Source organism: Pagrus pagrus, assembly GCF_965226575.1.
Source record: "Pagrus pagrus genome assembly, chromosome: 4".
Lineage (NCBI taxonomy): Eukaryota > Metazoa > Chordata > Actinopteri > Spariformes > Sparidae > Pagrus > Pagrus pagrus.
Window position 1 is genome coordinate 4,640,530 of NC_140188.1, and position 15,510 is coordinate 4,656,039.

The 15,510-nt window shown below is 39.6% G+C and overlaps 2 protein-coding genes across 2 annotated transcripts; both read right to left on the reverse strand.

Annotated features, from left to right (window-relative positions):
* Window positions 1-1,760: 1,760 nt before the first annotated feature.
* LOC311256230 (cytochrome P450 2F3-like) lies at window positions 1,761-5,749 on the reverse strand (the record flags this gene model as incomplete). The annotated part of the gene is made up of 9 exons (XM_084351086.1): window positions 1,761-2,253; window positions 2,423-2,564; window positions 2,768-2,955; window positions 3,055-3,196; window positions 3,388-3,564; window positions 3,808-3,968; window positions 5,061-5,210; window positions 5,337-5,499; window positions 5,579-5,749. The coding sequence occupies 9 exons, from the start codon at window positions 5,747-5,749 to the stop codon at window positions 2,072-2,074; spliced, it is 1,476 nt and encodes a 491-aa protein (XP_084207212.1). The 3' UTR covers window positions 1,761-2,071.
* A 2,277-nt stretch (window positions 5,750-8,026) lies between these two features.
* LOC311256167 (uncharacterized protein) lies at window positions 8,027-15,510 on the reverse strand. Its single transcript, XM_084351017.1, has 7 exons — window positions 15,397-15,510; window positions 13,781-13,841; window positions 13,337-13,432; window positions 11,427-11,685; window positions 10,545-10,578; window positions 10,135-10,321; window positions 8,027-8,828 (listed from the first exon to the last, which is right to left on the reverse strand). The coding sequence occupies exons 3-7, from the start codon at window positions 13,389-13,391 to the stop codon at window positions 8,473-8,475; spliced, it is 891 nt and encodes a 296-aa protein (XP_084207143.1). The 5' UTR covers window positions 13,392-13,432; window positions 13,781-13,841; window positions 15,397-15,510; the 3' UTR covers window positions 8,027-8,472.

Consider the following 15,510-nt stretch of genomic DNA (forward strand, 5'->3'; position numbering starts at 1 on the left):
ACTGACTGCAGACTTAAGATTTTCTTCCTTCTTCTGTCGACCTAACTCGGACGTGGAAGAAAATTTCATCTTGGGTCTCAATGCCATCAATATTTTGCTGGCATGTTCAACCATAGCATTAAGTCTGCTGGGGCAAGTGATGTGCCGATCGATTACAGGCTCCTCGGTGTCCAAACTAGTGGAGAGTGCAGAGTTGATGCTCTCTACAATCTCTTTGCTAACCAAGTCTGACAATTGTTTTGAGCTGACAGACTGGACTGGGTCAGAAACACCCAGAGCATCGGCAAAAGTTTGAGTAAGTCCATCGGTAACATTGTGCGCATCTAGAGTGTCACTGTCCAAAGGCACGTCTTCACGTGCCTTAACTTGGGCCAGCAAAGCTTTAGACACAGATGTTTTTATGTGCAAAAGCAAGTCTGCCAGCATAATCCTTGTGGCCTCATCAGGAGATCCAAAAGCCAGCATTGTCCATCCTTCTGGTGTCATCCTTTGAAAATAGGATTCAACCAGTGGTCGAAAAGTATCGATGCTACATGACTCCTGTGTCTGAGTTGTGTCCTCTGTTGATTGTGTCATCTTTGATTTGTTTGTTAATTACTTGGCGAAGTTTCCACTTACTGGTCTGATAGTTTTAACACTAGCTGAACTTAAGTCAACAACCAAATGTGTGTGTTTTAATCCAGGGTTATTAATTTATAAGTGTAGCAAGAGTGATACATCAAAGGCGTTTTAGAACTGTTGGTCAAACATCAAAGACAATCTTTTTTACTAGTGATACATCAAAGGCATACAATGCGATACAAAGGCATTCTAGAACTGTTGGTCAAACATCAAAGACAATCTGTCTACTAGTGATACATCAAAGGCATACAATGCGATACAAAGGCATTCTAGAACCTTATTTCTCTCCACAAGAAAATATTCCTTTTTGTCTTCATGTTTTCTCTTTGCTGCTCATGAGATCTCTTTTGACCTTTGATGGGTTTCTTTATTGTGACTGATGTTTGTTTAATATTGAAGAAATTAGTTTAGACCAAAGGCTGAAATACTCCAGAAGAACACAAAGTGATCATTTTTGCAGCTTCAGCTGTCAACAAGCAACAATATTAAAATAGATATATAAACATAAATGCAAACAAATAGATCTAGATTTCAAATTTCTGTTTTACAGGAGGGAAATGGCCAAAAACTTCATGTTGAAAATAACTTATTCTCTTTCAATGTTATGACTTTATTTTTTATTTTGGACAACTTTAACAATGATTGTGCGAAATGAAATGTGTCAAATAAAGCAGGCATTCCTCGCATTTTACAATGTACATATGTCTGTATTTTATTTCATGTGACTTTTTTGCTGATCTGTTCTGTACACATGTCCATGCTGGGAGCTAGATCTATCTTTTGTTGCTCCTGAGGTTTCCTTCTTTATTTGTTTTCTCTATCTGAATCCAGGTACTGAGGACACTGGGTGTTGAATACTTTGTTTTCCTTGAGGCAAATTTTAATTTGTGATTCTGAGCTACATAAAATAAACTTACATCTCTTTTGTAAGTGGGTACATTTCCTTGTTTGATAGCTCTTCTTCCAATTAAATTATGTAGAATAAAAGTTCAAGGTTCATTTATTAATCATTTTATATTTAATATAAAGGGGGAAAAAATGGGTATTTACACAATTCTTCCACAACAGGAAGTGTTTTATTGCCATTTGTATTAAAGGTTTTAATACTTTTACAGGGGTTATTTAGCAATACATTTTAAAGTAGTAATACATTTGTTTTTTCTTGTGTAAGAAAGCATATTCAAAATTAACATGAGGATCAAGAGTTGATTAAAAGTCACACAAAAGAAAGATATTTATGAAAAACAACCAAACCAAAAGACAAGAGGATTCATAATTGGGGTTGGAGAGAACTCGTTCTTTAAACGTTAAGTCTGACTGCCCTCAGCCAGGTAACAGCAAACATCAACTGTCCAACAGACATTGCTTTATCACAGTAACATAATGTATGTTGTATAGTCATGCTTGTGAAAACTTCAAACATTAGTGTGTCTGAGTGGAGCTCCTCTTTTCACCGTGGTGTGGCGATGATCTGGTAGCAGCGAGGTACATTGGCAAAACCGCTGTACTCTGGCATGAGGTTTATACTGTCAGGGCCTTCAGTGCAGGAAAAGGTGAAACGCTGCAGCAGTGACACGAGGAAGATAAAAAGCTCCATTCGAGCCAGAGACTCGCCAACACAGGCTCTTTTCCCTGTGAAGAGACAGAATGTCACTGCTTAGTGACATCACTGGAGGCCATTTATCAGATAACATTCAGCTTCTCTGGCACCACAAAAAGCTTTATACTACTTTTTCACATATGCAACAGTACTCCCAAAGATCCGTAAACACTCTTTAATGTGTAGAGGACTGTGTTTTACCTGCAGCAAATGGCATGAATGCAGGGTTTTTCTTAAAGTTGCTATTCTGGTCCAAGAAGTGCTGGGGGTTGAAGGACCAGGGAGTTGCCCATTCCTTTTCCCCTTTCAGCACTGAGTGCAACAATGGAATAATCATAGTGTGCTGTTGAGACAAGATATCATGTTAGAGTAATAATGCATTTTTCTCTGATGAATATGGTCACTCTGAATTGTATAAAGCCCCTAAAGTCCTAGAAGGTGATATTTTCTTGTGCACACAAGATATAGATCTCCATACAATTTATTATCTTGTACCCACAATTATCTCCTTTCAAGACTTTAGGGGCGTCGTAGAATCATGGATACCTTGGGGATTGTATAACCCCTGAAAGAGATGTCGTGGAGTGCATAATGAGGGAGGCTGAAGGGGACGATGTCCAGAAAACGCTGCACCTCATGGATGACTGCATCTGTGAAGGGGAGGGACTTCCTGTCCTCCATTTTGGGACAACGGTCTTGGGCAATCACAGTATCAATCTCCTTCTGCATTTTCTCTGCACGTGACAAAGTCAAAAGTATTTTTACTCTGTAATTATGAATGTTATAAGGTGGGACCAGATTGTGTTAAGAGCTGGTAAAATAAGATGACCTACCCTGTATGTCGGGGTGTTTGATCAGCACACTGAGGGCATATCTAATGGTGGAGCTGGTGGTTTCTGTTCCTGCCAGGAACAGATTCATCACTGTAGAGACCAAGTTGTCATAGTGGAACTCAGTTGTGGGGATGTCCTTTTCCTGACAGGACAAAGTGGTACATGACTCACAACAGAACCAAAAATCAGTCACAGCTACACCAAGCACAACAATTCTAGCACCTCTAATCTAAAGAAATAATTTTAACGGATAAAGAGGAGTTTTAACATGAAACTCATAGGATGAGGGAGCGTTCTCTTAACAAAACAAATTATCCTGAAGTTCTTTCCAACCTGATTCATTCGATTAAGAAAGCAGTCAATATAGTCTCTCGGGGAGCTGGGGTCCAGTGTCTCTTTGTGCTCTTGGATCTTCTTCTTGATAAACTCTCTCAACTCCTTAATGTGGGCAAAAACAGCATGCTGTGGGCCAGGCAGATGCTCTACGAGCCAGGGAAAGATGTTGTACATCTGTGGAAAGAAGGCACACAGCAAGCTGCAGCTTTGTTTCTCAGGGAATAACATCGAAATGAAAATTAAAGTGTGTTGGTGCAATCATTCCAGTTTTTTCAGAATAACCTCTTTTAATATTTCTTGAAGATAATATATGGACACCATATGAAAACGATATTTAAGAAACATGGATTTAAGAAACATGGATTTGTATTCAGAAGACCATCAGCCTCTGACTTTCCGGCTCTCACCTCTACTTACCTGACCCATGAGGCCACTATTGAACCTTAAAACTTCCGCTATGATGTTGAGGAGGCGCAGGAACTCCTTGTCATCATAACTGAAGCGTTGGCTAAACACCATGCAGCAGATGATATTGGACACGGTGCAGCCTAACAAAAACGTGGGGTCAAATGGTTTGCCTGAAAGAGGAGAGGAAAACACAGTTGGACTCATCTATTAAAAGTATAAAAAAGTGCAGCACAGTAGGCAGAATAAATGTTGTTTTAAGTATCATCATATCTGTGGTTTGCAGAGCGTACATTGCTAGCACTTATTCTGGCGATTGGGTTGAAAATGATTTTGGAAAGATCAGAAAACCTACTGAGAAAATGTTTTTACCTGCTTTGCAAGTTATTTCAAAAAGCAAAATGTCCAAACTTTGAACACTTTCTAGCAGACTTTTAAACAATCTGATGTAATCTGTATCAACCCATTAACTACTGGAATTTGGGTCCTGCCATGTAAATGTTTTTAAAGGATTTAGCTTGAAAACACAACCTTTGGCCTTGTGGCATAAAGTTGTGTGAGTCTGTAGACGTCTACTCACTATCTGTTGCGAAGGTTTCTCTGTGGCAACCATTTTAATTTTAAACACTTTGTTCAATCATTAACCTGTAATGATCAATACAGAATTTAAAAACATTCAATAAAAGTATTTTTGAATTCGCATTGATTAGTTGACCACAATTAACCACATGTGCTATTTGTTCAAATTCAAATATAGTTTCAAATGCACTGTTTGATCTTAGTTCTGTCCAAGCTTCTGTGTTTTAGTGGGTTGTGTAACATAAAGTGTGTTTACTTTGCACAAACTGCCATCAGAGAGAGATAAGAATTAAAGGGGGCATAAGACAAGACAGAGAAATACATCAAGCGATCCAACAAAGCTTTCACACCAATTATTTTCATCCATCATCTACTTTTTCGTAATTTTTTTGTGTATTTTTTAAGGCTCTATTTGACTGTCAACAGTCTTGTGCAGACATGCATGAAGTGTTTTTTTATTTTTTGTTTTTCTAGAGGTGTGTGATTAATAAGGTGTTTCCTCTGTCCGCCTTCATTTCTCAAGTGTAATAATGAATTGACATCTTTGGTTAAATTTGCTGAACTGAAACATTGGCGTGAGAACATCTCTGGGACTGAAGCTGTGGTTAAGGGCTGTACAAAATGGATTATGCACACATGAACCTCCAGTGAAATATGTGCTCTTACAACGACAGTTAAAAACACACCTTTAAATGTTTGTATGCGGGCTCTCAAGTGTTCGCTCTCCTCCTGGATCCACTCTTCCATACCCTTACGTCCCATCCCAAAGTCTCTTAGGGTTGACAGTGTGAAGCGTCGTAGCTGGCGCCAACGCTCCCCATTACTGATCCCCAAACCTGTCAAAAGGAGACGTGTGCTTGGAAATATGTAACAGAAGCCATGTATATACGGACACATGAAGCCACTGAAAATTAACTAATTCCTTGACAGAGAAAACAGAGATTTGAGGTGTCTTTTGTTACCGTAGCCATTGGTAGCTTTGATCAGAAACGGCAGCGGCCCTCTGCCTACAAAGTCATCTGCCTGGTCCACCAGAGCCTCCTTCACTGCATCATATCCAGTCAGAACAACAGTCCGCTGCCAGCCCAGGTACAAGGTCGTCACAGGACCATATGTTTCACTGAACTGCAGAAAGACATGGTTTGATAGGGTAATCAAATTCAAAATCAAATAATAAAATGAAGAGATTTGTTTCCAAACTCACCTTTAGAAAGCTTTTGAAAGGTGCATTTTTTTCCAGCTGTGGCAGGTTTCCTATGAGGGGAAGTGCAGTGGGTCCTGGAGGCAAACGATACTTCCTACTGTTTTTTACCTTAAACAACCACAGCAGAGCTAAGATTAGCCCTCCTAAGATCAGTGTGGCAGAAAGGTCCATAATGCTCTTTACCCCGCTCGGCTCTTTGCTGGTATACAGGTCTCTTTTATACTGACTTTCACGCTGTGATTGGAGCTTATATAAGGTGATTTGTGTTTATATGTAACAGGGAGTTGGCAGGCGCACTGCACTAGGCTACAGGTGAGTCATGTGACTCTCCAGTGTGTCACAGTGCACGTTCACTTGATTATTGTGATGGATCCTCTGAATCCGAAGTATTAAAAGTACAGTGCACATCTGCAGGGCAGTAGTTGGAATCGCTGTGGTATTTACAAAATGAAGCCATGTACAGTTTACCAAATCATAACAGCATTCAAACATTGTTGTGTGAAATACTCATTACAGCAGTATTATATTAGAGAATTATAATATTTTAAACCTATTAAGTGATCATCATCACTGAGACAATTTACCATGCACACGGCAGTTCAATGAAAATGTAATTTAACATCACAGGTTGTATAATAGTAAATGAAGACTGGACTTCATGCATTGAATTTATACAGCATATTCTGTGATTATTCTCCACTCACTGCCATAAAGAGTGTGGCTGAAGGGAGAAGGAAAAATGTGCTGAGCAATTAACAAAGCTTTCACACTCTGCAAACCCATTGCTTCATCCGTCCATCATCCATCTTATTTATTCAGTAAATGCATGTGTGTCTAACTTGAAAGGTCCGACAAGGCTCCCTCATTTGTTTGATCCTAGAGCCACTCTTACTACTCATACTCTAATAAAACCATATAATATAATATATAACTTGCTTGAGGTCAAGCAAGTCCAGTTGCCTTCAGTTTGCATTTAGATATACCATGACTTGCACCGATCTTTGCACATCTTCAGATAGATCAACAACAAGAGCTAGACAGGCTTGCCCTTTATACACACACTCTGTTCAGGAAGCCATTTAGATATAGAGGAAAAAAAGACTGGAGAGAAAACACTGATTCCATTGATTAGGGATTTGTGCACAACCTTTGTTACATTTTCTTTTTTAAATAGTCCTCAGTGCATTAGCATTAGAAATTTTCCATTGACGTCAAGTCGCTGACTGGATTTTTTTTCTCATACAAAGTTGAAAGGAGAAAGGAGAAGGAGAGGCATTTTGCAACAGGTGAATTCAGGTGTGAATAGTTTCAATTCCAACATGCTTTTGCTAATTTGCTTAAAATATATAAAAATACACAGCCCAGTCACCGGGAAAAGTTATGTCATTTTATATTTTGCAAACCATGGATATGTTAAATTTGTATGTGTCATACATAACATATATACATCTGTACATTACTTGTCACATCAAAATCACATTACGTGTATTTGAGCTGACTTTCATGGACATTTTCTAGACATGTCTGTGCAGCAGAGCAAGGTATTTAAAGCCAAAACATGGTCTTTTCCTAACCTAAAGTGTTTTTTGTGCCTAAACCTAACTAGGTTGAAATATAATCACAATACCACTTTAAAAAAAACTTTTGAAACATGTTTTAAACTGCTCGTAGTGCATATTGTCAAACACATTCCTGTCTGCTGGTAGCTGAATTGCAAAAAGATGACTCATGGCTTTTGGGGGGGCGGGACAGCAGGCTAGGTGGCTGTTTGGTCTGGTTGGCAGTCAGCCAATATTGAGCGAGACGGCTTTGAGGTACTGCACAATATTGATGATATGATAAACACCGGTGATGTTTGTGGTAAGAAATTATTCAGAAAAGATTATCAAAAATGACAACGAAGCAGAAAGATTTATTTTAGGTAAGGAAATATTCTCCAGGATGTCAATGATTTATTTTCATCTGTGTGTAAAATAAAAATGTATCTTAATTTATGTCTTCATGATCACTTGAATCCTTGAATCCAGCAAGAATCTGGCTGCAGTTGTTCCATCAGGTTTTCCTTCCACTCTGTGGTTTGTGAGCAGGTGCTGCATGTTGATCTCAGCACGTCGCCCATTCTGGTGTAAAAGCCGAGAGCACACGTCCCTGCACATGAGCTGTAAACCCAAGAGATTATTTTTGCTGTACGACAAAATCTCAGATAAACACACACAGCCATTCAGGATCTGCATATATCCCTCTTGTGCAAATCTGCAACATCATCCCTGCTCTCGAAACCTTGGCCTAGTGTCGGCACTCACACTCTGGATGCAGAGAGAAAGACACACAGCATGTTGACAGCAGGATTTATTAAGAGTTCACCTTTGGACTGCATTTCTTATAGGTTAATAGAAGATGCAGATGGTGGGTGACTTCAGAAAGCATGACGAAAAGGAAATTGTGCAAATGAAATGGAGAGAATGTGGATGAGGAGAATATATTCACAGAGGTAAAATGTTTTAAAAAAGTATAAAATGAACATAGTGGTGAGACGAACTGTGGAGAAACATAAGTGTCAAAGTTCTGAGAATAAAATGTCCTCATTAATATCTGCATGGCTGTCTGGACTCATTATACTGCTTAACCTCGAGCCGTCCTGTGGCATGGAAAGACTGATACAACACAGACAGACAGTGTTCAGAGGAGTCAAGATCATGAATGATTTACCTGAGGAGCACGGGCATAAAGCCAGGAAGAACACCTTCATTAATTTATAAATTATACGTATAGATAATTAAACTGAGTGGTTAATTAATAACAACGCCCTTTTTTTTTATAAAGGAAAACTAACAGAGGGATTTTTATGAGACTAAAAGGTCTTTCACACAGTTTCCCTCCCTTTCCAGTCAAAACTAAAAAGCAAAGCCTCCACAGTCAAATGCATCAAAGTCGGAGTCTCCTTCAAAGTCGAAGCTGTTGAAGTGTGGGGAGTCGACGTCTTGGCTGCAGGCGTGGAAGGAACCTCCCGCGGAAAGCTCGGAGAAGCCGCCTGCACCGTGGGCCATCTCTGGGCCTCTGCCGGCGAGGGGAGAGGAGGGGGAGCAGGAGTTGAGGTAGCCAAGAGCAGAGGAGGCCGCTGCCCCTCCCATCAGCAGGCACACCGCCCTCACTGCCCGGGCATCGCTGCTGTTGCCATGGCGAAGACAATCTGACACACGATGAGGGGGGGCCACAGAAACACTGCGCAGAGGTCGCCGGGGGGCGCTCGCTGAGGAGTAATTTGAAAAATAGTATTAATAAAATGGTTGTTTTCATTAAAAACACCAAACTAGGAAAAAGTTGACAAGTATCTGTTTAATTATGTTTATGTGTTGTTTGGGTTTTTTCCCTCTCTTTAACCAGCACTGTTGCAAGATTCCTGGATGTGTGTGGGACCAAGTAGCAGCAAATTAACGTTTCATGAGATGAGACTACAACAATGTCCAAGCAAATTGCCAGAAGAAATGTTGGCATTGTACGTTTCTGCAAACAATGGATATGTTGAAACTTTACATTTCAACTTTACATTTCTTCACTCTTGAATTTTCAATTTTATGCTGTGAAAACATTACATTTATAGTCTGGTTAGGTTAAAAAAGCCAATTTGGCAGGGTTAGGTAAAGATCATGTTTTGGTTTAAAATATCTGGTTTAGATGGTCACTAAAATGAAATAGTGGTCTCTCACCTAGGTGTCATGTCACCACCACCACCATCCCCTCCTCCTTGTGACATGAAAGTCAGCTCATATACATGTTACAGTATCATATGTATTGTAGTAATGTTGTTATTATACATATGAAACATACACATTTAACACAGGAGCCAGTTTGCAATAGCATTATTTCAGAAAGTAATATTTTTGATAATAATAATGACTCAAATTGTTCTTCACCCCACCTTTGCAGTACTTTTAGCCTTTTATGCTCATTGTTAAGGGGTGAGAACTAAAGAGATTTTCTGAAATGTATCACAGGACTTGAGCTGCCAAACCAGACCTAAAAATCAAGTGAAGATTGCTGGAAATTAGAAACAATTATGATATAACTCCACGTTGTCTGCTGGATGTTGAGCAGAACACTGTTAGCTTACATGTCACCCATAATAATTTGATATTGCCAACTGTATCAGCTGTGTGTCTGTGAGTTTGCTTTGTAGTCTTTACGCTCATCTGTCTCCCACAGCTGAGAGAGACACACTAATGCAGCCTTACTCCAGAAAACACACAAATGAAGAAAAGATTGTCATCACTTTGACATTATATGCACTGCAATTAAACATTTGAAACACTGCAAGTCACAAAACAGAAAGATTTCTCTGAAAATGCTAAAAACACATACTTTTATTCAGAAGCCTTTTACTTATTGTACTGTAGGTAAATATACTCATGCCACTAAGTGTTTCTTAATTTGCTTGTGTTTAATGTTTTCTTTAAATGCATCCTGTTGTTGAAGTGGTGGCGATGTTTTCTTCATTTGTTTTAGTTTTTTTCTTAAATTACACCTGCTAAGTAACTACAGATGACCCGATAGCAGACCTTGGTTCTGGCCTCGGTCTCTGAAGGAGCCTCCCCGCTCAGTGACTCGAGTCAAAGGAGGGGTGCCCTCACTAATCCTGGGTGACCCGGGGTCTTTATCACTGAAGGAGTCGGGCAGGGGGTCTCTGTCGGTGATGCAGGGAGTGATGCTGCGCTGTCTCTGAAGGGTGAGGGGGGACATGACACCCTAGAAAATAAGGGGGAAAAGGCTAATATATTGTAGTAACAGTAACACAGAAACTCACATATTGTGAAAAACAAACAAGAAATTCCCCTTTTCAGATATTTTTAGAAATGTATGTATGAAAACACAACTAGAAAAGAGGGGTGAGGTGCTTCAATGAAGACACAAAAACAGGTTTGACTGAAGAATCAACATGACCAGACAAAAGCCAAAACTGCTGACTCACCTCCCTCACTTTCCTGATCAGGTTCAGCCACAGACTGTGAAAGATAAAATGACAAGTCATTAAACTTGAACCACATCCAACTTGTAGACGGTCATAACAACACAAGAGAAAGTGCAGATCTGTCCTAACTGATAACCATCAGCAGTAAACATGTCTGATAGTAAGTGGGACAAAGGAGACCTAATTTCCAGCATGTGTAGGCTTAAACCCGCTAAGATCGGGCTTTTGTGTGCAATGGGTAAACTCTGCATTTAAACTAGACCCGGGTTTTTATCACGTCAGCTCAGCTCGGCTCTGATCCAACTGAGATGCGGGTGAACATGCTAAATTCCACCACACGGAGTGATGACGCGTTATCAACATCCGGTGGTGGCGCATAACTAAAGAAGGATTTTGGGATGCATCCATCCAAGGTTGTTGTATTACTGGACAGTGTTGGAGGTGGAGCCCTGTTAATTCATTTGAAAGCTGCTCAGTGGTGTTTTGAAGCCAAAAAAGTTCAACTTCCCAGCTATGAAAATACCTGGATCACCAACCGAGCCGGCTAACTTCCGGTTTGAATGGGGAAAAATAATTTAATCGTGTGGCTCCTCTAGACTTCCCAAATGTTATTGGACTGAATGGCTCCTTTCTCCTCTGTTACAACTGTTTCCGGCGCATTCATGACGTAAAACATGACATTGGTGACATACAACGTGACGCTTCAGATAAAAAGCACAGACGGCTGCTTTAAGCGGTATATGTGTCAATATGTCACCAGGTGCAGTTAACAACTGATAATGAGTGGGGCAAAGGACTTTTCTGTGTGTGTGTGTGTGTGTGTGTGTGTGTGTGTGTGTGTGTGTGTTTGTTAGAGAGAGAGAGGGAGGAGGGGGGACTCACTTGCAGTCATCGGGATTGTCAGTGAGAAGCAGCAGGAACTTGTTCTGTGGCAGGATGAGGGCGAAGCAGCAGTCCCTCCTGCCCCCTGGAGGCAACTTGGGCAGGTCAAGAATCGCAGGTCCCTCTGCAATCGACTCACAGTTGGTTTGCAGCGCTACCACCTGGTCAGGTGGAGACTCGGCATCGCGGCACACCAACAGGCTCCCCTCCATGGTCAGCACGAGGTACCTCTCCTTCCACTGCTTAAACATGAAGCCCCCTGCAGCAGAAGAAGAAACAGAGAGAGACGTGTACTTTATGTAAAAGGAGGGGTCCATTTTGTTCATTTTTTTTTTTTTTAATTCTATTTATTTTGTTGTTTTAGCTGATTAAGAGTCACACAAGATTAAATTTACTATGAATGAAAATAGATGTGAAAATCTGGACAGAAGAGGTTTATAAAGCGTCACATGGAAACATGCCCTTACATCAGTGTTGCATTTTCACTTGTCAAATACATGGGATTTTTACGTAAGTGTAAACTAAACAAGGCACATGAAATCCCATGAAATTTGTTTCTTAATTTTAACACATTTTCACATGTGGTTGCCAATTCCCACATGTGAGCAAACATTTTGAGTATGTGGCTTTCGTCCCGTATAATGAAAAACATTTCCACATGAGAAATTTAGATTTTCATGTGTATTACATTTTTTTAAATGTAATACACAAGAGGTGCTATAGTGGAGAGTTTGTCATTTTTGGACCCATTTGATTATGGTCTTCGTGTCGTTTCTTTTTGTTCAGTATGAAAAAACAACTGCCATGTAAAATATATTGTCTTGAGCAATTCTATAGGAAATAATGCACTTTTAGTCAACTTTTCTTATTGCAAAAGGGGTTTGAGTGTGAGTGAGTATCTGTTAAAGTGAACCCTTAACCCGTAGACATTAAAGGAAAAGCTGTTGGTGAGTTTTCAGGACGGGACACACATGATGGCGTCAGATTGTAAGTGTCCCAGACAGCCTTCCATTGTGTAATAATGATTATAGATGGAGAGCACATGTTGATGGATGTGGACGACCTGCTCTATTTCTCCATACAGAGGATTACAGGTGGATTTTGCGAAAGACAGACAGAGAGACAGACAGACAGCAGACAGATACAGTAGATAGATAGATAGATAGATAGATAGATAGATAGATAGATAGATAGATAGATACCAAAAATAATAATAATACATAATGCTGACATTGCTTGTAAACAGTATCTTTGGCATCAGTCCCCTGAGCCATCATGACGCCATTATCAAATTGAGTGAATATAAAACAGATGTAAACTAAGCACAAAGACATGAAAACATTGGCTGAGTCCTGAATCCTGACTTGGCTTTTGAAGCGAACATCTCGTCATTCTATAAAAACACATCTGGGAGTTATTATATCACACAAAGTGATTCTCAGATTCATATAACTCATCTTAGAGTTGGAGTGCTGATCTGAGACACCATCCTCCTCATTCATTGTAAAATCAACAGCCTTATGAGCTCTGCTGAGTGTTTAAAAGTTCAATCCACTCATCACAATACGTCTAAATGTAAGACTGTGAAAGTGTCATTTGTCATCTAAAAACCTTCAAAAACTATAATAATTTGTTCTAATTTTGGCTTTTAATCTTGTTACATGATTTTGAATGGCAATTTTAGATCAATGACATGAAAAAAACAGTACTGCAGACATAATCTCAAGTGTCAAGTGAAAAATGCTGCGAGCCATTGGTGAATGGGGAATGGGGACAGGTGAATCCACTTAAATAAAATGACCTATATAGACTGAGTGCAAAAACAACAACCAGACAAATAAAAACAGTCTATCACCCATTACATGAAGGCAGAGAACTGCACATAGACGAAGGAATGAAAGTAGGCCTACCATATTTCCTGAGGAAGCCTCGATGAATGCCTGCTGTGCTCATGCCTGTGGTCATCAGAGCAACAGGGACCGAAATGAGAGGCAGAGCGATTGATGCTGAAAAATAGGGTAAGAGAGAGAGAGACAAAGAGAGAGAGAGAGAGAGAGAGAGAGAATAATCCCCACTATTTAGGCCTTCCTTCCTTAAACCCGTGCTGTTTTGAGCAGAATTGGAGCCGTCCCCACTTATGCACACATAAACATCATAAGGCCCAAATAATCATAATAGCAGTGGATAAATCCCACCAGAAAGATACTATAATTTCCACTGCAGCCATCACCAGATGTCACGTTGGACCCGTACTGCTCCTCTCTCAGGAGCAGACAGATTTCAGCCTCTGTCTGTTGTCCTGCACACAACATATGGGTGATTCATAATAGCTTATCATTAAACCGTCATCAAACCTGTTTCTCGGTGTATCTCTGCGCCCTTGGATGGCCTCCGAACCAGGGCTTGGATCACGTCCTGCTCGGGCAGATTAAAACAGAGGGATTATTATTCTTGCGCAGCTGGAGGCCTGTTGTTGCAGTGCTGTAGATAGGCCCAACCAAGATTTTAATCTGCCCAGACCTGGGATACGTGGCTCACTCCAAGCAATAACTTTCAAGATATTAACAGTTTTTTCAATGTCATATATCTCAGTGGGATTAAACGACAATCATTGTATCAGCGTGTGCTTGTTTATCACAGTAAGAAAAACATTATGTAACAACAGGGATCAAGGAGAGACAGACAGTATCACAACACAATCAAACACGTCCTACTATATGTTCAAAAAGACCTACAGTTAATTTATCCACTGTTTAAGTTAAGGCACCGAAAAGTGCATTTTTATTTAATTCTAATCAAAATATAAATTATTAACTGCAGAAAAATGTCAGGTTTCAAGCAACAACTGAACAACAATGGAAAGGAGCACCATCTTGGAAAATCTTCAAATAGAAGAATAAAATATTCTGCAAAAACTCACAAACATTTTAAAATGAACCCCACCAATTAATGTGTTAAACCCCTCCACAACAAACAACAGTCAAAGAGAAAAGATCTGAAATGTACTGCATGACACCAGAAACACGCCAAAACTTTGTTTGTTTGAAGCCTGTTTCTGTTTTCTAGCGGCTCTGGGAGTTTATCCACTGTGAAAATGGGCTAATCATTAACAGATAGTCATTAAAAGGCAAGTGTTGATGGAAAAACAGGTTCTTATGATTACAGTGACTGCTATTTTCCCATCGGACAGATCTGTGCTCTCGAATGGATTTTTATTAACTCTATAAGTGTATAAAAGAAAGCAGATGTTCAAAATCAAGGGTTGTCAGACTCTAGTAAAGGTTGGGCTCATTCAGTATCAGTCTAAGCAGTCTTTAGATACATAAAAACACAAAACGTAAAAGTAAATTAATATAAAAAGCTTTTTTTTGGTTGCTTTTTGTTTTGTTTTTTCGGAAAGGACAACATACTGAGGGCACTGAATAATATTGTGGTGTATGTACCCTGCAGGTACCTTGTTGCTTGGGGTGTTGTTTTTGGATAAAAGGGCCTATAAGAAGTACAAGTAATAAAAAAATGTTTACAGGTTTCCATTTTACTGTAATTTAATTAATGTAATTTAAGATCATTTGAAGCTTTAGCAGTGCGGTTAAGCCAAAGTGGGTATCGTCCAAAGTTACAGTCATATTAGAACCAAATTCCTGCTTTGTGTTATTGTTCCTCTGTCATTATTCACCACGGAAACACTGTTTATGGATGCAAAAAGAGGAAATTTCATACTAAAAACATTGTAAATGACATTTCATATTAGCCTCATCTTAACTTCCACAGTCTTGGTTTCCCTCAGAACCAAGACTGTGGAGTTTGTCCCCATCACTTAGACTTAATTACTTCAAATGCATCTTTCTATTCTGGTAGCCAAAAGTGCCCAAACATACAACTTCCTCTTAGACACTAAATGAAGTTCAGTGGTTTTATCATAACATATCTTGACAACACACCCTATATTTCCTGTATACTTATAGATTACTTAATTTTAGCGAGATGTGCAGTATGAGGACTTTGCATTTGTCACCAGCAGGAGGCAGAAGAGTCTGAACTCTCAGCAGTCACGTGTCACTGCAGTCTCTGTGATGTATCAACA

Excerpts from the sequence above, each read along its gene's own strand:
- LOC311256167 (XM_084351017.1), bottom strand. The coding sequence starts at position 13,391 with ATGACCACAGGCATGAGCACAGCAGGCATTCATCGAGGCTTCCTCAGG. Across the intron at positions 11,686-13,336 it reads AGGCTTCCTCAGGAAATATG|GGGGCTTCATGTTTAAGCAG; the intron begins GTAGGCCTACTT and ends CTTCTGCTGCAG. Across the intron at positions 8,829-10,134 it reads AGACCGAGGCCAGAACCAAG|CGAGCGCCCCCCGGCGACCT; the intron begins GTCTGCTATCGG and ends ATTACTCCTCAG.